At 41.4% G+C, this 26,743-nt stretch overlaps 1 protein-coding gene across 1 annotated transcript in view; it reads left to right on the top strand.

Annotated features, from left to right (window-relative positions):
• Positions 1–25,472, top strand: part of stard10 (StAR related lipid transfer domain containing 10) — a 148,387-nt gene extending 122,915 nt beyond the window's left edge. Inside the window, exon 6 of the mRNA XM_084316178.1 lies at positions 21,352–25,472. Within this exon, the coding sequence (XP_084172304.1) occupies positions 21,352–21,555 (204 nt within the window). The 3' untranslated portion in view covers positions 21,556–25,472. The remainder of the gene's footprint in view (positions 1–21,351) is intronic.
• Positions 25,473–26,743: the final 1,271 nt, after the last annotated feature.

Genomic DNA, 26,743 nt, shown 5'->3' with positions numbered 1-26,743 from the left:
CACACACACACACACACACACACACACACACACACACACACACACACACACACACACACAGACATAGACAGGCGAGTTCATCTCACTACATGTGAAGTGTGTGTGTGTGTGTGTGTGTGTGTGTGTGTGTGTGTGTGTGTGTGTGTGTGTGTGTGTGTGTGTGTGTGTGTGTGTGTGTGTGTGTGTGTGTGTGTGTGTGTGTGTGTGTGTGTGTGTGTGTGTGTGTGTGTGTGTGTGTGTGTGTGTGTGTGTGTGTGTGTGTGTGTGTGTGTGTGTGGAAATAGGGCATAAGATCTCAGGGGAGCACCATTATGACATGATGCTGCACATACACACACACTCACACACGTGCATACACATATATACACTCACATGCATACATACATACATACACAAACATATATATATATATATATATATATATATATATATATATATACATACACACACACTCACACACGTGCATACACATATATACACTCGCATGCATACATACACACACAGACATACACAAACATAATATATACATACACACACACTCACACACGTGCATACACATACTGTATATACACTCACATTCATACATACATACATACATACATACATACATACATACATACATACATACATACATACATACATACATACATACATACATACATACATACATACACAAACATATATATATATATACATACACACACACTCACACACATGCATACACATATATACACTCACATGCATACATACATACACACACAGACATACACAAACATATATATATACATACACACACACTCACACATGTGCATACACATATAGGGATGGGAATCGAAAACCGGTTCTCCGTGACTATCGATTCCTCTTATCGCTGCCAGGTTTTTCGGACAGTTGCGCATTTCAAAACAATAAACAATAAATTCAAACTGCATATCATCGGGACTGTCCCAAAGCATGTATGCATCAAAGAGGGGGGGCGGGGGACGTCGATTATTATTCAGATTCAGATTCAGATTCCTTTATTGAGCCATTTGTGTAAAAACACATTGGTAATTGTTGCCAATTGTTATTATTGATTACCAATAACAGTGGTCGCGTAACTAGCCACATACGCTGCTCGGCTGGTTGCGTATCATAGCAAGCTCTGATCTGGCTGTAATTTATGTGAAAAAGATCTTACCATGAGCCGGTGAGATACCCCCGAGCATTTCTCCGTTATCGGTCGGCTTCTGGTAGATCGATATGTCCATTGGCTGATGATAAATCCCCTTATTCCATGGTGAAATCTGCAATTCGAAACCTAATCCACGGTACATGATGCTGGTTCAGGATCCGGGTACTAAAATACTCCATTGAAAGGAAAAAAGTGGTCCATTTGCCCACAGGGCATACTGCAGTGGAGCGATGGCGCCCCTAAGAGGATCTGGCCGGTATTGCATGTTCTCGATTTCACAGACTAGGGAATATATGCAGTGCCGATCCGCGACCTTGACCCGGTTATTAAAATGGAATAAAAGCACTAACAACTTCTGTCCACAACGCATGGATTCGAAACCCGTATTTATACGTGGTTGGGCGGCAAAGTGTTAAGGGCTCGAAATTGCCTGGGTTTTGGTCATATGCTCCCGAAATGCTCCCGCTGTTTGACTGTTTCTAAGTGTAGTGATTGAAAACTACTCGAATGCTTTAGAACCAAGTCATTCATTTAATTCGGGGCAACCTAACAGCCACGGAGCTAACGCTCGCTAACGCTAGCTAACCAAGCTAATACAGACACACAGAGAGAGATAACAGCTGACAGCAGGTAGTACAGGTACAAATACAAAAAAAATGGGTGGGGGCTGTTGTGTAAACCTTGTACTCTTTAGTTCACATATAATAAGAGATGGAGAGCGTGTGATGACGTTGACTGTTTACTAGTAGGTAAGTCAGGAAGTACCGTGTAACATACAAACATGTCCGTGTAGCAACACGAGCCAATACCTTACAGGACAGGGGCGAGCGGGGACCGGGGAGGGAGCTCTGTGTGTGTGCGTGTGCGTGTACGTGCGCTGGTCTTCTGAAAGACCAGAGACAGAGAATTCAGAGGAATAACGACCTGTTAAATGCAACTACGGTTCAATAGATTAAATCTGTTTAAGATATTGAACTGTAGTTACATTCAACAGGTCGTTATTCAATAGATTAAATTAGTTTAATAATAAAAAAAAATGAATAATAATTTAAGAGAATCTCAAATACATTATTTTATTTAAGTGTAGGCTATAGTTAAAACATTTTTTTTACAGTTTTTGTATTTTTCTGACATGGGGGCTCAACAATAAATGACAATCAGAAATGTCAAGTTGCATGTTGTTATTCTAACCAGCTTAGTTCTGTTGCATTTCTAATTTATTTATTTAAATTAGAAATGTATCAGGGATCGATAAGGGAATCGATAAAGAATCGTATTGATAAGCAGAATCGATAATGGAATCGTATCGATAAAATCTTATCAATTCCCATCCCTATACACATATATACACTCACATGCATACATACATACACACACAGACATACACAAACATATATATATATATATATATATATATATATATATATATATATATATATATATATATATATATATATATATATATATATTAGAGGTGGGCATAGATACATTTTTTTAATCTAGATTAATCTATCTGCAATCCTGGATTTAATCTAGATTAATCTCTCTCAAAAAAAAAAAAACCTGCCGAAGGCATTCAAAATATGTGTGTTCTACCCAAATAATGACCAGAAGTAAGTCCTTACTTTTTCTTTCCTCCTTATGTTTCTCAGGCCAGGTGGCCCATTACACCATGAGCCCATCTCCCGTTTCCAAAATGCATTACAGACTGTTTGAAAAAGCAGTTTTGCTATGATAATTGGTAATGAAATATCAAAATAATGTTCAATAAGATGTACTTGTGTTTAATAAGTTGTTTTATTCAGAAGTTAACACAAATAAATAATATTACCAGTACAGTACAGTATCTAGCACACTCTCAGGAGCAAAACAGAAAGAATCATTTCAAACTTGAACTATGTGACATGGCTTGAATCAACTGCTCCAGTGGAGTTGCTCAGTGGCCAATGGTGTCAACTGTGGTTGTACTGGGCAGCTCCCAGGTGTGAATGGAACTGTGTGAATGTGAAGCAGGGCGTTCCTGATTAATTAATGCGTTAATTATATTATATTATATAAATATAATTATATAATTATATTATCGCGCGATACTAGTATAGCGTTAACGCAGCACGTTAACGCCGTTAACGGCCCAGCTCTAATATATATATATATATATATATATATATATATATATATATATATATATATATATATATATATATATATATATATATATATATATATACACACACTCACACACGTGCATACACATATACACTCGCATGCATACATACATACACACACAGACATACACAAACATATATATATACATACACACACACTCACACACGTGCATACACATATATACACTTGCATGCATACATACATACACACACAGACATACACAAACATAAGATAAGATAAGATAAGATATTCCTTTATTAATCCCCTTGGGGAAATTCCAGCAACACACACATACAGCTCATCGTCTCATTAATAATAATAACAACATCACAATCATTACATTTTTTACAGTAACAACGGCACAGCATAAATTCAAACAGACATGTACATTTGTTGACACATGTCATCTACAGAATGCCAGAGACGCCATATGCGTCACATCCCCGCGCTCTGGTCATTTCCTCAACAACATTACGTCAATAAAACAACCCACGTGTGCGTTCTGTCTGCCTCCGCCCCCTTCCCAAAGCACACCAGTCTGACCAAATCCAACCACATCTCAAATTTGCTCTGTTTAACACCCGATCACTAAATAAAGATAAAGCCCCTCTACTCAATGAATTCATTATTGACAATAACCTGGACTTTCTTTGCTTAACGGAAACATGGCAAAAACCCCTGGATTATTATTTTCTTAATCAGACCACCCCTGACGGCTACTCCTACATGGTCAAACCACGCCTCCACAGGCGTGGAGGTGGAATAGCCACATTCCACAAAAGAAGCATTGACACAAGCAATATTACCATCCCGGCTGCCTCCTCATTTGAACACCTTGCTTTTAAACTGTCTGGTCCCAAACCCCTAGTCACTGCAGTCATTTACCGGCCCCCCAAACCAAACCCAACCTTCCCCTCTGACCTGTCTGAATTCCTGACACAACTCTGTGCTATCTCTCCATCCATCCTTTTAATCGGTGATTTCAACATTCATGTTGATACTTTGGACTCCAAAACCTCCACAGAATTCCTGGACATTTTAAACTTTTTTAATCTCACCCAGCATGTTGATTTTCCCACTCATAAGAAAGGTCACACACTGGATCTGGTCTGCACATCTGGCATCTCCATCAGTAATCTCACCTGCTCCGACCTCACCATCTCTGATCATCTGGCTATCACCATGGACATTCTCATCCCTACTCCCCCAATCAAGCAGATGCGTTCCATAACATTCCGTAATCTCAAATCCATCCACCCCTCCTCTCTCTCCTCCCTACTGACTGACACCATCCCTGATGCCTCCCTCTTACAGCATGGCTCCCCTACAGACCTGGTCAACATCTACAACAACACTCTCTCCTCCTGTCTCAATCAGCTCGCCCCAATCAAAACCAAGTCTGTCTCCTTCATTCACTCCGCCCCCTGGTACACCGATCACCTACACCACCTTAAATCCAAGGGCCGCCAGCTCGAACGGCTATCTAATAAAACCGGTCTCACTGTCCATAAAGAGGCCTACAGACAACATCAACAGCTCTACAAAGACGCCCTCAACTCTGCACGCTCCTCCCTACAGTCTGGCAGCAACAACCCCAGGACTCTGTTTTCCACCATCAACACACTTCTTAAACCCTCTGACACAATCTCCTGTTCCTTCACTGTCAGTAAATGTGTCTCCTATCTGTCACATCTCCAAACAAAAATTGACAAAATCCACACCCAACTAACAATTGCCTCCGCCAACACTATCTCCCCTCCGGATTCATCCACCGCTCAACCCACCTTTTACATCCTTCACTGAAATCACCGCATCGGACCTATCCTCCATTCTCTCTACAATGAAAACTTCTACCTGCATCCTGGACCCTATCCCCTCCATCCTAGTCAAGGCTTGTCTCCCTGCCCTTTCTCCCCTAATCACCTCCATTGTAAACACCTCTCTGACCACTGGCCTATTTCCCCCCGCCCTCAAAATTGCTTCTGTCACCCCCCTACTAAAAAAACCCGGTCTCAACCCTGAAACCCTTGATAAATTCCGCCCCATTTCCAACCTCCCCTTCCTCTCAAAAATAATTGAGCGAGCCATTGCCTCCCAATTAAAATCCTACCTCGACAACAATAACCTTTATGATACATTTCAATCCGGATTCCGCACCAAACATAGCACCGAAACTGCTCTTCTAAAGGTCACCAACGACATACTCCTCTCTGCCGACTCTGGTTCCCTCTCCATCCTCATTCTCCTAGACCTCAGCGCTGCTTTTGACACCATCAGTCACCCCATCCTCATCACTCGTCTCCAGTCCTCCGTTGGCATCTCCGGAATCCCCCTCACCTTGCTCCAATCATACCTCTCACACAGGCACCAATTCATCTCTATCAACAACTGCAAATCCCCCACTGCCCCCATCACTCATGGTGTCCCCCAAGGCTCAGTACTTGGTCCCCTGCTCTTCATCCTCTACATCCTTCCACTTGGTCTGATTCTCCGCCAACATGGCCTGCGTTTTCACTGTTATGCAGACGACACTCAGCTCTACCTCTCCACCAAGACTATCACTCCAGCCACTCTCTCCACCCTCAGCACCTGCCTCACAGACATCAAAACATGGATGCAAAATAACTTTCTCAAATTAAACTGCAATAAATCAGAAATCATCATTATCGGTCCAAAATCCCTCACCAGCCACACCCAGGATTTCACCCTAAATATTGATGGTACCATTGTCACCCCCTCCACTCACGTCCGTAACCTTGGCATAATCCTGGACTCCACCCTTTCTTTCCTCCCCCATGTGAACCACATAACCAAATCTGCCTTCTATCACCTCCGGAACATTGCTCGTCTTCGCCCCTCCCTATCACTCTCCGCTGCTGAAACACTGGTTCATGCATTCATATCATCAAGACTAGATTACTGCAACAGCATCCTCTACGGCTCACCAAACACTATTCTCAATAAACTCCAATATGTCCAAAACTCTGCTGCCCGCATGCTCACCTCCACCCGTCGCTCTGATCACATCACCCCTGTCCTCCACGACCTCCACTGGCTTCCAATCAAATACAGGATACATTTTAAAATACTACTCATCACATTTAAAGCCCTCAACAACCTTGCCCCTCCCTACCTGTCCGACCTCCTCCACCGTCACACGCCCACCCGTCGCCTTAGGTCTGCAGATGCCAACCTCCTAACACCTCCCACGACCAAGCTCCGGACCTGGGGCGACAGGGCCTTTGCTGCTGCTGCCCCCTCCCTCTGGAATGCCCTCCCCAGCCATATCCATGATGCAAACACCCTGACATCTTTTAAATCAGCCCTCAAAACCCACCTTTTCAATCTTGCTTTTGACCTCTAATTCTGTCGGTTTTATTTTATTTTGTCATGTATTATTTTTGTTCTGTTTTGTTCTGTTTTTTTGTTTTGCCATAGTTTGTCTCTCCTGCCCATGTGAAGCGTCTTTGAGCACCTGGAAAAGCGCTATATAAAATAGATGTATTATTATTATTATTATATGCGATAGTCAGGCTGCATCAACAACAGAGTAGTTAAACAAATTGTCATCGGGCCAGGTGGGGGAGGGAGGGATGGACAGGCGGGGTCGGGAGACAGTCTTAGGATCCACTCCTACAGCGCGCATACGTGGCAGCCGTCCAGAAACAGTTCTTACGGCGCTCGGCGTAAACACGGGAGGGGAGGAGGTCTGGGTGGGGGTTGGGGGGGGGGGGGGGGGGAGTGCCGAGCAGATCTGGAGGGGGAGGTGAGGTGTTGGGAAGGGAAGGGAAACGCCGCATTCCAGTTGTTATCTCGTCTGACTCCCTTAACCGAGGCCGCAAGACAGGCGGGCAGACCTTGGCATTCCACAGTTCCACACCAGACTTGAGAGTGTGGGGGGGAGGGGGGGGGGGTGCAGTAGAAGACAATGACCCCTAAAAGCACTGTTCTTGACTCAAATTTGATCCGTCGCGCTCTTAATGTCCTGCGCGACCCCCAGCAGGACTTGACCTCTCAATTGTTCGTCAGATGAATGGACAGCGAGCCTTTTAACAAGTTCCATGTGGGTTCTAACAAGTTCCATGTGGGAGACTTCCAGTCTGGCCACAGCTGTCAGGCAGCGGTCCACACGGTTATCATCCTTTTGTTCGTCTCTTTTCCCGATTATTCTTGTACAAATCCAGATCCAGATTGCGATCGCTCCCAAGCCGATCAGTAGGATTGTGATGATGTACACATCTTCAACATCCTCAATTTCAAGAGAAAACAGGCATATTGATCGCCATTTATTCCAACTGTCAATCGCAAAGCCTGCTTGATATGTCCCGATTGGACACAGCGGGTCAGCTGCATTTTGCTTCCTTGAAGAGAAAATTCAATCAATTGCTGCAAATGACCAGCTTACTAGTTGATCCATTGTAGTTGAGTAGGGAGCCAAGTCATACACACACACTCCTGCACATATTTGAATTATGTATTTCTTTTTCAGTATGTCAACATATAAACTATGAAAATGCATTGAGATACTCAGAGATCTTTACATTACATTTGGTTCAGTGTGCATATCAATCTGTGGGGTGGACTTGTGGAACAGTCTGGAGTTAGAGCTAAAACAGAGTACAAACATAAATCTGTTTAAAAAGATGTACAAAAAATCTTAAATAGGTATCTGGAAGAGGAAGTGTGTTGATTGGGAGTTGATGTGTAAGCTGTAAATAAAAAAATTAAGAAATTGTGTATATATGGTATTTATTTAGTATATATATTATATATTTATATAAATGTATTTATATATAAATGTATTGGATTATATAAAGATACAGTGTATATAATTAACAATAGAATACAATTATAATTTTTTTGTCCACTTTTTCTCCTTATTTTCAATTTTTTTCTCCCATCCCAATTTCGTGTTTCCAATTCTCCCCTCCCCTGTCTTGAATGTTGCTCGCATATGCCTCCCACAGGTCGGCTGTAGGGAGGATAGAAGCCTTGCATCACGTGTCCCCTCCGGTACACGAGGAGGCAGCCTGTCACATCTTTTCACCTGCCAGCGCGGACTCTCATTGGCGAGGTGTAACGTGTGGGAGGCTCACACTACCCTTGCCATTTCCTGTCTCTGCTGTGCAGGCATCCCCAACCGACCTGTAGGAGTCGCTGTCCACAACGTCCAGATTACCACCCATCGACTTCCACCCGCTAACTCTGCCAATGAGTTAGTATGACGTAGGGCTGACCTTCGAATATTTTTTTGGAATTCGAAGCTTCGGGGCCGAGATTCGTTTTTAATTCGAAGCTTCGAGCTACATTTTTTTTTAATTATTATAATTTTTAAAATTTTATGTTGTGGGACTTGTACAGCACTTTGTTCAACTTTGTCAGTGCTGTAAAGTTTAAACCTTTTTAAATCTTAGACAAACAAAACACTTTGCTTTCATGAAATATTGTAAGCCGTCATTTGAGGCTTTATAAAAGCAGCACAATGAACACAAATCTGTCAGTGCCGAGTCCGACTTCATCTTAAATAACAAACAGCATTGCTTGTTGTAGTTAACTAATCATATATATATATTTTTTTAATAATCAAATTTTATTTTCATATTCGAATCCCATGCCCATCGAACGAAGCTTCGAAGTATTTAAGACAGCCCTACGGCTGGCCCAAGCCGGAGGCAATGCTGACACCCGTATTCGAGACCGGAGTCTCTTGCATTGGTGACGAGCGCAATCTCCACTGCGCCACCCAGCCGCCCAATAGAATACAATTATATAATTTGTGATGAATAGTTAAAAAGGGGTAAAAAAAAAAAGTGTATACTTCTTCCTACTCCTTTTTCGAGCAGGGTACATTCACAATTACATTTTGTCATTTGGCTGACGCTTTTATCCAAAGCGACTTACAAGTTCTGTACGACAAGTCAACAGGAAGGGTACAACTCTTTCAGCTGAGTAACAATGTACATCAAACAACGCTGAAACTAGGGTGGTGCAGTGTTGAGTGCATAGTAGTAGAGACATATTATTATATAGTAGGAAGAGTGCATGATAGAGGACAGTAGGAAGGTTATTATTTTTTTTTCATTTCAAATATTGATTGAATAAGTGTTTAGTGGTAGTAATAGTAGTAGTAGTAGTAGTAGTAGTAGTAGTAGTAGTAGTAGTAGTAGTAGTAGTAGTAGTAGTAGTAGTAGTAGTAGTAGTAGTGGTAACTGTTAGATCCTGATCGATCTGGCCAGTATCACGTCTTCGTCTGTTTGGCTCTCCATCCAATTCCTCTGCGTTGTGTACTTTTAATGGTCCTGACGTCTCCGATACTGGCTGATCAAATCCTTATCTCTCCCCGTTAGTACCATCCGCAAACCATAATAATTCTCCGCCTCCGTAAGAATTCGACACTTCGACAACGTGAAATACCTTATAAGGAGAAGCGTTGTTTATTCAATAAACAGAACCTCATAATCAGATGTTATCAGATGTTATCAAATTGTATCGTCCTTGCTATTCAGTCCAATGGTGATCAGGCCTGGTCGTTAGCCAAGACCATCCTCGTGGTAGCCGAAGCTAATGATGATGTGTCATTCTTCCCCCCCCCCCCCCCTCTGTGATGAGAGGAGAGAGAGTCTCTTCTGGTTTCTTCCCTCTTAGTCTCAGTCAGATTTTAGTCTGCCCTACACCCGGAAACACCGTTCGACTTATAGATCTTCATCGTAGCAACGACGGCCCGCCTTCTGGTTGTCATGCGACGTGCTGTCATGACAACTGCTAACCTTTCACACATTAAAATGCAGTTTCTACTGTTTCATTAAGATGAACCGCTCTCCCTCGCTCTGGGAGACACTCGCTATCAGTGTTGTCTTCAGCTCGGAATTCAAAACAAACACCCTCCTCGCGGCCTGTGCCTGTGAAACCGCTTATTCTCCACCGTCAATATCATCCCGTGATGATAATGATATTACCCTCTTAAAGCAGTTTATAAACCAAATATACATTGAAAAAACCACCATTTTCTCTCAAGTAGTAATACATTTACATTTACATTTAGTCGTTTATGTACTTGAAAAGATAGTTTCAGTTCAAATAAATTCCTTTCTTGAAGAAAACAACATCTTAGAAGAATTTCAGTCGGGATTCAGAAAATATCATAGCACTGAAACTGCCCTCACCAAAATAATCAGTGACCTCAGGCTACATTTACATTTACATTTAGTCATTTAGCTGACGCTTTTATCCAAAGCGACTTACAAGTTCTGTGCGACAAGACAGCAAGAAGGGTATAACTCTATCAGCTGAGTAACAATGTTCATCAAAGTGTTGCGTGTTACAGTGTAGGTTAGTTTATTAGGACAAGTGCATGACATTAAGGTTAGTCTGGGTTTTTTTTTTTTTTTTTTTTTTTTTTATCATTTCAGATAATGGTTGAAGAAGTGAGTCTTTAGTCGACGGCGAAAGATTGGACGGGATTAGGCTAAACTCTGACGAGAATAAGATCTCCATCCTTGTCCTGCTAGATCTCAGTGCAGCATTTGATACAATCGATCACGATATTCTAATCGATCGTCTTGAAAACCTTGTCGGTTTCTCAGAACATGTGCTAAGCTGGTTCAAAACATACATCAGAGGGAGGAAATTCTATGTTAGACTAGGAGAGCACATGTCTGATATATACGACAACAACTATGGAGTTGCACAAGGGAGTTGCTTAGGTCCTTTACTTTTCTCCCTTTACATGTTACCGCTGGGTGATATCATCAGAGAACATAATGTAGATTTCCATAGCTATGCGGATGATACACAACTGTACATATCTGCTGAACCAAATGATACAGCGATTAGCTCCATTACAGACTGCTTACTGGCAATAAATAAATGGATGAGTAAGAACTTCCTGAAACGAAATGAGAACAAAACTGAAATTCTAATTATCGGCCCCAAAACTAAAAAAGAAACGTTAATAAAGAACATAGGAGGACTAACCCCTTGGATCAAATCTGAGGTCACTAGTCTCGGGGTTATCATAGATTCAGAACTGAACTTCAATTCTCATATTAGCAAAGTAACGAAAACATCGTTCTTCCATCTCAGAAATATAGCAAAAGTACGACCATTTATTAATCAGAACGATGCTGAGAAGCTAATCATGAATTCATATCTAGCCGGTTAGACTACTGTAATGCACTTTTCACAGGTCTCCCTAAGAAAACCACAGAGAGGCTTCAGCTAATCCAAAACTCTGCAGCCCGACTGCTAACTAGAACCAAAAGGAGAGAGCACATTAGTCCAGTCTTAGCTGCTTTACACTGGCTTCCTGTAACATTTAGAATTGACTTTAAGGTCCTTCTCCTTACATACAAAGCTCTAAATGGACAGGGACCTAGCTACATCACCAACACTCTAATAAATTACACGCCAGCAAGAACACTGCGATCATCAGCTGCTGGACTACTAGAGGCTCCCAGAAACAGTCAAAAGAGGATCGGTAATGCAGCCTTTATCAACTATGCCCCAAAACTGTGGAACAAACTACCCCAAAACATCAGGGAAGCCAACTCGCTAGACATCTTCAAAAGACAGCTTCTCTTTGCTCAGGCATTTCAATGACTTACCTGCACTATTCTTACCCTGCCTACTTTTCTATGCTAATTTTATCTTATTTTACACTGCCTATCAAATTCATGTGTCGGTTATCACACTTTTTACTTCTTACTGATGACTATTTTTAAACTGAATAATTTTTTTTGTATTTTATTTTTTTATTATTTTTTAAACAAACACATAAACAAACATGACAACACAAGATTAGATATACAAGCATTAATTAACAGTGCACATCCAATGAAATCAACCATTTAGTTAAATGTCTTATACAAGATATACCCCTAATACCTGCTATCTAATACCCTACACACATATGCTCTTGCTCGCACCCCCCCCCCCCCGGACCCCCCATTGGATAATCCATCCATTATCATTTGCTCCTGACCAGACACTACCATTATATGCTAGCTTTTATATAGCTCAGCTTTTTAGCCACTGTGATACCAGATAAAACCAATCTCTTTAGCTGTATAGGTACTGCACACTCAAAAACATCATTCAGCAGTAATACAGAGGGGTGTACAGGTATATTCAGAGTTAAGAGATTTGATAATTGCTGGGTCACTTCTTTCCAGAATATCTTAACTGGTGGGCAGTCCCAGGACATGTGCATAAATGTCCCCTCGTCCCCATTTGTACATAAGGAGCATTTGGAGTCTTGTTTAAGACCCGTTCTGTTCAGTCTTATAGGAGTCAAGTATGTCCTGTGAATATAGTTAAGATTGATTTGTTGATGGTCCGGGTTCCTTGATGCAAGTCGAACATTTGCCCAGGCTTCTTGCCAATCAAAATCTTTTTCCAGGTCTGGTATATCCCTCCTCCAGACTGAGTCTAGGTGGAGGGTTTCATACGAGGACGTTAGTAATTGATGATAAAAATCTGATACAAAACCTCTCGATGTCTCTCTTTCATAGAAGAATTTATTTGTGGTATCTGTGGTGTACAATTGGTAACCTTAATGGAACACCGTGAGCCTTCAAACATAACAATAACTGTGCGTAAAAATAATATGTGGAATCGGTGAGATAAAATTTTGTGTATTTCATCATAACTACAAAAACCCTGTTTGTTGAAAACATCTCCTAATGTGTGTATGCCTTGCTTTTCCCATCTAGGGAATCTTATAGGTCGTTTTCCAATCAGGAGTGCATTGTTATTGAATAAGGGAGTATGATTATGCCATTTATGTGGGTTAGAATATTTTGAGAAGATGAGGCAATGCGGTGTTGGGGTTTTGCATGAACAGTATTACGTCGTCCGCATATAAACTAATTTTATGTTGTGTGCCCTTGATTACGATTGGTTCTATGGATTGGGATTGTCTTATATATTGTGCTAAAGGCTCTAATGATAAATCGAATAGTCCGGGACTAAGAGGGCAACCCTGTCTAGAAGAGCGCGATACCGGAAAGATTTTGGAGGTGATTATACCTGTTGTAATCATGGCCGATGGGTCTTTGTATAATACTTTAATCATATCAATGAATCCTTTTCCTAACCCCATCCTTTCTAATACTGCCCATAGATACGACCATTCCAACCTGTCAAAAGCTTTCATTGCATCCAGGGACAGCATCGCCTTAGGTGTGGTGTCGTCCTTGTTAGCATCAAGTACGTGTTGTAATCGTCTTATGTTATCAGTGATCAAGCGGCCTCTTATGAAGCCAGTTTGATCCGGATGAACTAAAGACGTCATATGCTTTTGAAGTCTGATGGCTAATACCTTAGAGTACAGTTTGATATCGGTTCCGAGGAGGCTTAAGGGTCTATAACTACCGCACTCGGTGGGGTCTTTGTCTTTTTTAAGGAGGACTGTTATGAGTGCAATATTGTCGTTCTTATGGAAGTTCCCCTCCTTGACTGAGTATAAAATCATATTAAGTAATAGGGGTCCAATTATGTCCCAACATGAGAGGTACATTTCTGGTGGGATACCGTCTCTTCCAGGAGCCTTACCACTTTGCATTTCGGATATACATTTACATTTTACATTTAGTCATTTAGCTGACGCTTTTATCCAAAGCGACTTACAAGTTCTGTACGACAAGCCATCAGGAAGGGCACAACTCTTATCAGCTGAGTAACAATGTTCGCCAAAGTGTTGAGTGCTACAGTGTAGGTTAGTTTATTAGGACAAGTGCATGACAGTATGGTTAGTTAGGGTTAGATTTTTTTTTTTTTTTTTTTTTAATTCAGATAATGGTTGAAGAAGTGCGTCTTTAGTCGACGGCGAAAGATTGGACGTGTTTCGGCTGTCCTAACTGGGGTGGGTAGTTCATTCCACCATTGTGGGGCAAGGACTGAGAATAGGCGACTTCTCTTTGATGACCCTCCCGGAGCTTGGATAGGAGTAGGTCTGAGGCGGCCAGAAGAAGCAGAGCGTAGGGGTCTTGAGGGTGTGTAGTTAGAGACCATTGACCGGAGGTAGGCGGGAGCAGTTCCCTTTGCCGCACGGTATGCTAGGTCGAGGGCCTTGAAGCGGATTCGTGCAGCAATGGGGAGCCAGTGCAGGTCCCTAAGAAGTGGGGTGACATGGGCCGACTTCGGTAGGTTTGAGATCAGGCGGGCCGCTGCGTTCTGAATGAGTTGAAGAGGCTTAGTGGCAGTGGCCAGGAGGCCAGCGAGCAGTGCGTTGCAGTAGTCGAGGCGGGAGATGACTGTTGATTGGACGAGGAGTTGGGTGGATTCTTTTGTCAGGAAGGGGCGCATCCTTCTGACGTTGCTCAGGAGGAATCGGCAGGTTCTGGTTGTCGCTGCGATGTGAGCAGAGAAGTTCAACTGGTCGTCGAGGACAACACCAAGGTTCTTGGCGGTCGGGGACGCGGTCACAGCTGCATTCTCGACTGTGATGGAAAGGTCGGTCAGGGAGGAGGATTTGGCCGGCAGGTGGAGCAATTCTGTTTTGCTTAGGTTCAGTTTGAGGTGGTTGGTCGTCATCCAGGCGGAGATGTCGGACAGACAGGCCGAGATCCGCTCAGAGACGTGGATATCTGAGGGAGGGAAGGAGAGGAAGAGTTGAGTATCGTCGGCATAACAGTGGTAGGAGAAGCCATGAGACGTGATAATGTTACCCAGTGATATGGATATGGCTGATATGGATATGGCCTTCCTGAGTTCCTCTAGTGTGATCGGTGTTTCTAACTGTTTAGCGTCATCCTCTGAAAGTTTAAGGAGGTTAATTTGATTAAGATATGTGTCCATTTTGTTTTGATCGAAGGTCGTTTCTGATTTATACAAGTTGGAGTAGAATTCTTTGAATGTCGCGTTTATTTTTTTAGGGTCTGTAACAAGTCCTTGTTGTGCTTTAATGGTAGTTATATCTGCAAATTTTGCGTTAACTCTTAATCGCATAGCTAATAGGTGACTTGGTTTAGAACCTTGAGAGTACTGCTGTTGTCTTGTGCTACGTATTTGTATTTCAGATTGTTGTTTATATATGGCGTTAATCTCTTTTTTTAGTACATTAACTTGAGTTTCCTAAACTGAATCATTTTAAACAATTTTTCACACGTTTTACTGTAACCTTGCTATTTACATTTTTTACTGTTGTTGTATGTCCGTTCTATTTTATAATTTTTAGACAATTTTTTAACTTAATCATTTTACACTACTTTATTATTTGTATTACTGAATAGAGAGCCTATTAGGATGCTAGATCCTAATGTGAAACACTGTGATTTACCATACCCTGCTATGCTCACCCATGCCTGTATTTTTACTGTTGTGAAGCACTTTGAACTGCAACCTCTGTATGAAAAGTGCTATACAAATAAAGTTATTATTAAGTTATTATTATTTAGCTGACGCTTTTATCCAAAGCGACTTACAAATTCTGTACGACAAGTCATCAGGAAGGGCACAACTCTTATCAGCTGAGTAACGATGTTCATCAAAGTGTTGAGTGCTACAGTGTAGGTTAGTTTATTAGGACAAGTGCATGACAGTAAGGTTAGTTAGGGTTATATTTCTTTTAACATTTTTTTATTTTTTATTTTTATTTGAGATAATGGTTGAAGTGCGTCTTTAGTCGACGGCGAAAGATTGGACGGGTTTCGGCTGTCCTAACTGGGGTGGGTAGTTCATTCCACCATTGTGGGGCAAGGACTGAGAATAGGCAGGTTCTCCTTGATGACCCTCCCGGAGCTCGGATAGGAGTGGGTCTGAGACGGCCAGAAGATGCAGAGCGTAGGGGTCTTGAGGGTGTGTAGTTAGAGACCATTGACCGGAGGTAGGCGGGAGCGGTTCCCTTTGCCGCACGGTATGCCAGGTCGAGGGCCTTGAAGCGGATTCGTGCAGCAATGGGGAGCCAGTGCAGGTCCCTAAGAAGTGGGGTGACATGGGCTGACTTCGGTCGGTTTGAGATCAGGCGGGCCGCTGCGTTCTGAATGAGTTGAAGAGGCTTGGTGGCAGTGGCCGCGGGCCAGCAAGCAGTGCGTTGCAGTAGTCGAGGCGGGAGATGACTGTTGATTGGACGAGGAGTAATAGTAGTAGTAATAGTAGTAGTAGCAGTAGTAATGAATGAATGAATGAAAACTTTATTTAACAGATTGCAGAATGGGTACAATACAGTACGGCTCAATACACACAATTGTTAAGGGGATGCAGACCAGAGAAAGACGTTTGTCTTGTTTACATCAGGGTCCCCCATTTTCAATTCATAGTGACATTTATGACATACACAACATGCATGACATCATGACATTTATGGCATAGGGACATACATGACATACAGGTATATAGTACTGTTACATTTGTGACATACGATAAGGCAATATACAGTACTGTTACACAGAGATCCTAACAGAAAATATATACATATGATGGGGAGGAGAATTGCAGTCTCCCGTAGGTGCTTTTTGAGAGTGGTTTTGAAAGTGGGTAGTGATTCACATTCCTTTACAGCTGTGGGTAGGGCGTTCCACATTGATGTGGCATAATTGCGAAAAGGGGTTTAGTCCCTTGTTTGAGCCGAATCTGGGTTTAACATGATTTGTGGAGCTCCCTCTGGTGTTGTGGTCATGGTATTCACTGACCTTTGGGAAGTATTTTGACATGTGTACATGGGTACCTTAGTCGTGTAGTGTATCTTGTAGACCAGGCCCATTGTGTTTTAGCGCCTTTGAGGTGCTTTGGTACCATGAGGTGCAAGCATAGTCGTAGTACCCTTGAACCAAGAATCTAGTTCGTTGGTTGACTTTTTTTATTACATTGGATGCCATTTTGTCACAGGAAAGATTTGCCTCTAGGATGGAACCTAGGTGTGTAATTTCATCTTTCCTTGTGACAATATTGTCACCCACTGTAACTTGAGAGCCGTCGGTCTTGCTGAGTTTGTTATTTGAACCAAAGAGGATGGACTCTGTTTTACCCAGGTGTAATGATAGTTTGTTATCAGCGAGCCAGGTGCAGATTTTGCCTAGTTCAGACAGAGCTGAGGGTTTTTTCAACCTGATTTTTAAGGGCCCCCTTTTTATGCTTTTTGGGGGGTTTTGGTGATCAAATATTGAATATTGAACTATAATAATCAGTGCAGGAGCTCACTTATCCTTGAAAGACACTTTTATCCAATGATCAGAATATTAGGATACGGGTTACCACAAACAGGACTGGTGCTTTACTTAGGAGACCTGACACACGAGGGAATACAAGGGGGGGACACATATTTAATAAAGATAATGTTGATAGCGGCCAGAAAAGCAATAACAAGACTGTGGTACAAAGAAGACCCACCGACAATAGCACAATGGGTAGGAATAGTGGAGGAGATACAGGATATGGAGAGGATAACACACATGCTGAGGTTACAGGAAGAGAAATTTGGAGAAAGATGGGGAAAGTGGGAGGATTACAAGGGGAACGAAAACGACATCACAGAGGAAGAACCAAATGCATCACAAGAGGGCGAAGGGTAAAGGAGGAAAGAGGTTCAAGGAGGGTCTCTGAACCCATGTCACACACTTTTGACTTAGTTAGCATTTTCTGATTTTATTTTTTATTTTTTTGGGTATTACAATTGTATTATATTTTTTGTACTTTATTATTTATGTCTGTTTAACAATGTTGTATTATGGGTTCCATTTTTGTGTAAGTGTTGTTTGTCTATAAATGTTAATAAAAATGTAAGTTTAAAAAGAAAGACACTTTTATCACTGACTTAAAAATGCCCATACATCTCCATAAATGTTCAGGGGGGAGGGAATAAGTGCTTACCCTACAGACCCCAAGAAGTGCTGTATATTCTGTATTGTTTAATATAAATGCATTTTTTTATTCCAATCCCGATTTGTATTTGAGATTCCCAAATCCCATCAGACTTGACTTCTTCGTGTCCCTCAATGAGTGTAATACCAGCATTCAACTGTATGCGGCACAGCGGTTTCTATCATCATCATCATCACCACCCACGCTATGCATAAAATATATAGGTCCGCGGAGAGGTGCGCTGAGGAGGCCGTGCAAACTGCAATGGAATATGGGGCATCTCTCTCTCTTTGCCTAATATTTTGATTCTATCCTGAATTTTTTCAGTTGGAAGGGCAGTCTATATGTGTAACGGTAAAAAAATATATATATATTATTATTATAAAATCTTTTCAAAAAGGGCACTTTTTGTATGAGGCTCAAAAGGGCAGGTGCTCAAGCACCCCTTGGGCTCTATGTGTGCACGTGCCTGAGTAGTAGGATCAGTAGTAATAATAGTAGTAGTAATACATTTACATTTACATTTAGTCATTTAGCTGACGCTTTTATCCAAAGCGACTTACAAGTTCTGTGCGACAAGACAGCAAGAAGGGTATAACTCTATCAGCTGAGTAACAATGTTCATCAAAGTGTTGTGTGTTACAGTGTAGGTTAGTTTATTAGGACAAGTGCATGACAGTAAGGTTAGTCGGGGTTAGATTTTTTATTTTTATTTTTTTTATCATTTCAGATAATGGTTGAAGAAGTGAGTCTTTAGTCGACGGCGAAAGATTGGACGGGATTCGGCTGTCCTAACTGGGATGGGTAGTTCATTCCACCATTGTGGGGCAAGGACTGAGAATAGGCGGCTTCTCTTTGATGACCCTCCGGGAGCTTGGATAGGAGTAGATCTGAGGCGGCCAGAAGATGCAGAGCGTAGGGGTCTTGAGGGTGTGTAGTTAGAGACCATTGACCGGAGGTAGGCGGGAGCGGTTCCCTTTGCCGCACGGTATGCTAGGTCGAGGGCCTTGAAGCGGATACGTGCAGCAATGGGGAGCCAGTGCAGGTCCCACTCAGGGCGATCCCTTAACAGGGGTCGAATCGAAATACACAACGCAGTAAGATCACACCGGCTATACGTGGTGCCGTGACCCGGATGCCCTGGGTGGAGTGAGTTTAGGGGGGTGAGTGTAACGGAGGTACCGCAGTATATCCACAGTCACGATGGTACAAGTAGTTCAGTGGCTGTGGATGGTAAGCGGTACTGCAAGTAAACTCACTCCCCAGAGGCATACAAACTGAGCGCTTAGGAGGGATATGCTTTCTTGGCGCAGCGGTTTGTGATGTCGGCCCCGGTGCAGAGAGACCGGGGTTCAACTCCCACTCAGGGCGATCCCTTAACAGGGGTTGAATCTTGAATCGAAATACACAACGCAGTAAGATCACACCGGCTATATATATATATATATATATATATATATATATATATATATATATATATATATATATATATATTAAACTAAATAAGACTTGTACACATCTAGTTGGACCCCGACTGGAGGTGCAGGTCAGCGCAAGAGAGATATATAAAGCTAAAAGAAGAATACCGCACACTCCTCAGGACTGGTTTTAGCTTTTTTTTTGCACAACGTGTTTCGCTTCCGCTTCCTCAGGTACTATGCAGCAGGTGTCAATGATCATCATCATATACAGCATATACTCCACGCCCACATCGTAACACATCAAGCCCATTGGCTACTCAATTATCACATTTCATTTATCATTTTGCAAGATGTAATGCATATAACTCACATGTATAAATAAATATGATGCATAAAAACCACATATATACATAGACTCATTTTGAAAAAGATAAATAATAACACAGTATGAGATATGTAGAGTAAAGTCGGGTTAACTCACCAAACGTTCAGCGCCATATCTGAGTATAGTCAGGTTTTCATCGTCATTTATTCAATATTTCCATTAATTACAGGCACACGGACTCGGGGTTAACATGGGGAATCATCCTGAGAATGCCAAAGTGCAATACCGGCCGCATCCACCCAGGTGGCAGTATCGAGCACCCTTTGAATCATTATATCTTGGTCTGTGCGTCGATCAAAAGTCTCCGGTTGGATTTTTCTTTGCCGGGCAAGGGGAGCGGTTGTCCCGATCGGATTGAGAAGCGTGAAATGCTCCCGGTGCATGATGTGTGGCGGATTATGTTGGCGACACGATCGACACCAATACTGGGACTCGCGATCAGATAATTGGAATATTCTTTTTGGGGTACATCCTAGTGAAGGTAAGGCCTATATGGTATCAATCCTGCTGTGATCCAACCATGACTTCACTTCGATCACAAGATATGTGTGTAACGTTACTCCACAACGTGTGCCGTTGGTGACGATCAAAGCATCAAAAAACTACCCCCCACCCTTTCATGCATTCATGATGAAACATAATACCGATAATATAGATTTGATTTCGAAATAGCAGCGTGTACAGGCGAGAAACTGCAACGTTTTTAGTGAAATGCACATATTGCTGCATAGCGTCGTTTTCTGGGATTAGACAGGATTACTCTAAAACTATACTCATATTCACCACGCTATAAAACGGGAATGTATTGATGAAAAAATTAATTCTTTAACACATATTGAACGATAGATAGTCAATGTCAAATGGGCCATAGTATTGTATCCATAGCTATAATATAGAATATAGTTATAGCCCTGCAAACACCACCACTTATTCCTATCTTTTAGAGCGTCGGCGTGGTAAGTACAAACGATGCTCAACTGTGTGGCGTCCAAAGAGTTAAGAGCAGCGGGGATAAGTAGTTGTTGTTGTTGTTTTATTTCTGCCTGGGCTTAGTGATTGTTACATACTGTTTAGTACAATTATATATTGTTTAGTACAGTTACATACTGTTTAGTACAGTTACATACTATTTAGTACAATTATACAGTATACTGTTTAGTATAGTTACATACCGTTTAGTACAGTTATATACTGTTTAGTACAGTTACATACTGCTTAGCTTCTTGTTTTCCCGACTCTAGTCTAGTCTATGGCATCTTATTCCTATCTCTGTCTCTCTCTGTCTGTCTCTCTCTCCGTCTGTCTCTCTCTCTGTGTCTCTCTTGTGTCTCTCTTGTCTCTCTCTCTTTCTCTCTCTCTCTCTCTCTCTCTCTCTCTCTCTCTCTCTCTCCCTCCTCCCTCTCTCCCAGGCGATGAAGAAGATCAACAAAGCTTGTCTGAAGTACCATGAGTGGAAACAGAGGCACAACCCAGACCTGAAGCCGTGGCTGAACCCAGAACAGACTACATTACCCATCATCGCTCTGTCTGACTTGGGCATCCAGCACGCTGACAGCCTGGAGATTATAGATGAAAGCTTTGTGCCTGAGATACTGGAGAGAGACAGCGACTAACACCTATCTCTCTCTCTCTCTCTCTCTCTCTCTCTCTCTCTCTCTGTCTGTCTGTCTGTCTGTCTGTCTGTCTGTCTGTCTGTCTGTCTGTCTGTCTGTCTGTCTGTCTGTCTGTCTGTCTGTCTGTCTCTCTCTCTCTCTCTCTCTCATACACATGCACACACACACACACACACACACACACACACACACAATAAGGTTAGGATACTTTGAATCCAGTTAATTCAGGATGTAAAAAATGGAAATCATTTACCTTTGAGAGGTTCTCATAATACTTACTATTTAGAGCCACATGTACACATACACAGATACACATACTGTACATGTACACAGATGATGTTGAAGACATCTTGAATATGAAAAAGCTGCTCTAGAAACACAGATGGATTCAAAATGAGACATTCCTCAGATAAACATGTGCACTGATGCACATACATGCATACATACATACATACATACATACATACATACATACATACATACATACATACATGCATGCATGCATGCATGCATGCATGCATACATACATACATACATACATACATACATACATACATACATACATACATACATACATACATACATACATACATACAGTACAATACATGCACCCATATGCATCGACCGATATGGGTCTTTCATTGGCCGATGCCGATATTTAGAGAGCAAGAAGGCCAATAGCCAATATAATGCCTATATCATTTATTTGTTTGCATCTGATAGAATACAACCATTTAATAATAACAAGCTGAAATTAAGTTAGCTAATGTTATTTTATCTTGCTAACTTAGCTGCTTGATGACAGCTAGGTTTGCACTTGCTAACGTTATAATTGGCAACTAGGAATCAGGGTTTCTCACTTAAAGACTGTAATCAATGTATTTATACAGAGTAAACATTGTATATGATATTCGGAGTGGACAATTAAATTCACTGAGCTTTGAAAGCTATGAGTTCAGTTCTTACTGTTTCGTCTCGGCTACATCCAGCATTAACAGCTTCCTGATACTATAAATAGGTGCTATAGATAACATTTGTATTTAGAGTAATCATCATTTTAAAATAATTAGTGCTGTCAATAGATTAAAAATGTTTACTAATTAATTCACAATTTTCTGTAATTAATCTAGATTAAAAATCGAATTAATGTAAAATCAACACAAATAATAATAATAATACATTTTATTTATAAAGCGCTTTTCAGGAACCCAAAGACGCTGACAATGAGCAAAACAAATGAACAAAGAAACAAAGAACCACAGGGAATAAGCAACTGTATGAAAACGCAGGACATACAACCATGGGTAACTAACAAATAACAGATACAGAGCCCAGTAGGGGAACAGTCAGGGAAGTAAGGAAACCGAGGGGAGGGGGGGTGCAGGAGAGGGAGAGAAAGTAGGGAAGGGGAAAGGGAGATGGTAGGTTGGAGGAGGGTGGTTATGGGTAGGGAAGGTTGTATGCTTGGGAGAACAGGTACCGTAAATCCTCTAATAGTGGAGGGTACTCGAATAAAGGCTGAGGGTTTGATGCATGCAGACAAATAAAGGCCGGTCTCCAATATAAGGTCGCAAAAAAAAAAATTCGTGCCGTGATATAGAATGAGATAAACTCTTGCCAATGCAAATCAAGTGCTGCCTCTCTCTACACTGACTACCGTACATTAACGTTTCCCTCTGGTTGGCGTTAGCTTTAGCGCTAGCCGCTAGCTAACGTTGTCATAAAATCTAGATCTGTGGTGTCAGCTGGATGACGTTGACTTCGTTTGCAAACGTTAATGTTCGCTATCTATATGGCGTTGGCAGGCGAGGCTGGCGTTGTCCAGTTGACACATTACAGATCATGATGCTATGATAGCGTTAGCTAAAGCTATTGCATGTTCAACTCGATTCGACTGAGGAAGTCGAGAAGGTAGGTACCACACGCTAAATCGTCCCCGGACCCGCAACCTATAGACAGTTCCAACTTCAGTGTGTGAATTACGTTAATCCCACAATTACTCAACTGCACTCAATATTTAAATACCAATGCTAGTCTAAATAAATGTAGACAGACAATGTACGCATTAAAAAAAAAATAATAATAATAAATGCAATACAAGTCTGAAAATGAAGGGATTATGTCCATGAGTGTCATTTTTTTAAATTAAGGCCTGCCTCTTATATAAGCCTCTCTCTAATAAAGGCCTGGTGCTCTTTGCAGCTGAGGTAAATAGAAGACCCGTCCTATATTTGAGGATTTACGGTAGGTTTTTAATCAGGATTTGAAGGTGGAGAGTGAGGGAGAGTGTCGGACAGTCTGAGGGAGGGTGTTCCACAGTCTGGGTGCAGCTCGTGAAAAAGCCCGGTCACCAAAACTTTTAATATACAAAGAAAGTATATTTAGATTCAAAGACTATTTTAATAGCTTTCTTTGAATACAGTTTCTCTTCTGTGAAATACAAATGTTCAACAAAATCATCAACATTGATTCAGCTAGACCTCTTTCTTATATCTGCGGCGCTAACAGAAATAAAAACAACCCAGGCCTATGTTAAAGTGCAGATTGGCTTAGAGGACGATAATGTCTTGTATGAACTACCAGTAATATAAATCATATTAACAACAAAAATGTGTTCCATCTTCATGTCAGATGATTTTCAAAAAGGTGCATGAGTCAATGCAAAAAAAGAACAAGCAAATATACTGCTGAAAGTTCAGAACGTTGAAAATTGTTCACTCCATAGATTAATCTAGATCAATTCTTTTTAACGCTTTAAATAATTTAAATTAATATCCAAAGTTAAAGCATTAACTTTGACAGCCCTAAAAATAATACATCCACAAAGCTTTTAGAAAGGTGCGAAATAAAAGTATTGCTTTTCCCCTCCTGTGCATGTATCCCCTCCCTACTTCCCATTACCCCACGTGAAACACACCTGATTGGATAAATGACACGTTGGTGCTCTAGTGCAACATCTATTCTAGTGGATGAATGTTATCTATAGCACCTTTAATGGACCACGTGGGCATGGTCATCAGCTGACGCCATCATTTCAAAATATCAAATATCGGCCGACCGACTAATCGATCTATCACATGCACACACATACACACACACACGCAGATGAGCGTACTCACACAGAAATCCACACTGACATGCATACAAACACACATGTGGAGAAACACATCAAAACTGTCAACAAACATAATACAGTATATTTTCTTATAATATACATACGGTATAAAAATATTGTGATTACCGTAATATATGAATTGGGATATATGTGGACATATACTGTATATGTTCTATGACACTGAGGTGAAGAAAAGGAGATGCTGATTGTCTGATTTATAAGCAGCCTAATTTATGAAGCAGGTTTTCTACAACTATCTGCTTTGAGAAGAATCTTCCCAGGGATGAAATATCACTGCCTCTTAAACAGGATTTTTTTTTTCTTTTGTTAATTTCAGTGAATTGTGCAGCCCAATCACTGCAAGCACATATGTAGACATGCACTAGGGATGGGATGGTATGAAGGTTTCATATCACAATTATAGTGACCAAAATTATCTCTTGTTTATCATGGCATTGTTTAAAATGTGCTGGAAATGTTGTGCATCAAAATAATTTCACCAAATGTTTTATATCGGAAGTCTTTTTTTCTCATTTTTATAAATGAGAGATTAATACAATTATCAGCACTATGGCATGTTTGCGAGTTAGAAGAAAAAAATATTAAACTATTCTCCGATTGTTTTGAAATTTAATCAAAGGTAATGTAACTAGTTGGTGTTGATTAGCTACTGTGGTGATGACATGTTTAATTAGTTGATCCTATTTTACTCTGCTATCTGTTGGTGATGCCTGAGAGGGATTTTATCTGCTTTGCTGTGATGGTCTGTGTCTTTGGACGTCACTAAAGTTATGAGAACAAATCCAGACGTTTCTGTGGTGGTTATTTGAATGAATGATCGAATGATCATTGCATTTATCAAACACTTTTCTAGACACTCTTTTTACAATGTAGGGAATTGCCTCCTTCACCACCACTGTGTAGCAGCCAACCTTGGGCTATGTGGGCTCAATGGCTGCCATACACTGGCTCCAAGCACACATGTGTGAATACCAAACCCAGCCGCATTTCTCGGAGACGCTCTCTGATTGGCCGACGCCTGTTTCTACACTGGTTAAGTTTAGGCACTCTTCGAAGTTGGTTAAGGTTAGAGTTTGTCTTAGAGCGTGACGGCAAGTTCTTTCGGCGGTTAAGCTTAGGCACTCTTTCGAAGTTGGTTAAGGTTAGAGTTTGTCTTAGAGCATGGCGCTAGAACGCCAGGTAGTTTGCAGGCTGTTTGACGTGGAAATGGGCAAAGACACAGCTCGTCACGGATTGGGCAAACGCGTCAGTGGCCAATCAGAGAGCGTCAGTCAGTGCCAATCAGAGAGCGTCTCTGAGAAATGTGGCTGGGTTTGGTATACACGCAGCACACATCACACTACACAATGGCTGAAAGCATGTGTTTAATCAAAGATCCCTGCTTTCTAGTATTGCATAAGGACCAATCAGTATGGGTATGGGCGGGTTAATTTTCCATTGATGGGGATTCGATTGGCTGTTTTTAAATAAAGTGCGGCTGCAGGATTAATAACGTTAACGTTAGTTCGGCCAGAGAAACAAATATACTAATTACAATTGTTGGACCTGCGAGATTTGTACTTTGTAGGTCTGCATTTTAAATGTAAGGAGTAAAAAGTATGTTTTTTTTCTCTGAAATGTAATTGAGTAAAAGTACAAGTATACAAACCTAATAATACTCGAGTAAAGTACAGATCCCTAAAAACAGTACTTAAGTATTGTAATGAAGTACAATTACTCAAGTACTTTACACCCCTCGACTTAGATCATTCGTTTTAACAGTATAGACGGTGGTGTAGTGGTTAACACTGTCGCCTCACAGCAAGAAGGTCCAGGGTTTGATTCCCGCTTGGGGACCAGGTTTCCATAATGCCAGTTACCCAGGTGGGGTATCTCCCAGGCCTTTGTGTGTGGAGTTTGCATGTTCTCCCCGTGCTCGCAAGGGTTAATCGCAGAGACGAATCGCATGCATGCCGATTAATGACCTCTGAGCAGGTCCTAAATTATTATTATTTAGACCATTCGTTTGAACAGTATAGACATAGACCATTAGTTTGAACAGTATAGACTTAG

This window comes from Notolepis coatsorum (assembly GCF_963971535.1).
Source record: "Notolepis coatsorum genome assembly, chromosome: 1".
NCBI classification, from domain to species: Eukaryota; Metazoa; Chordata; class Actinopteri; order Aulopiformes; family Paralepididae; genus Notolepis; species Notolepis coatsorum.
This window is presented reverse-complemented; position numbering and strand designations above follow the sequence as displayed.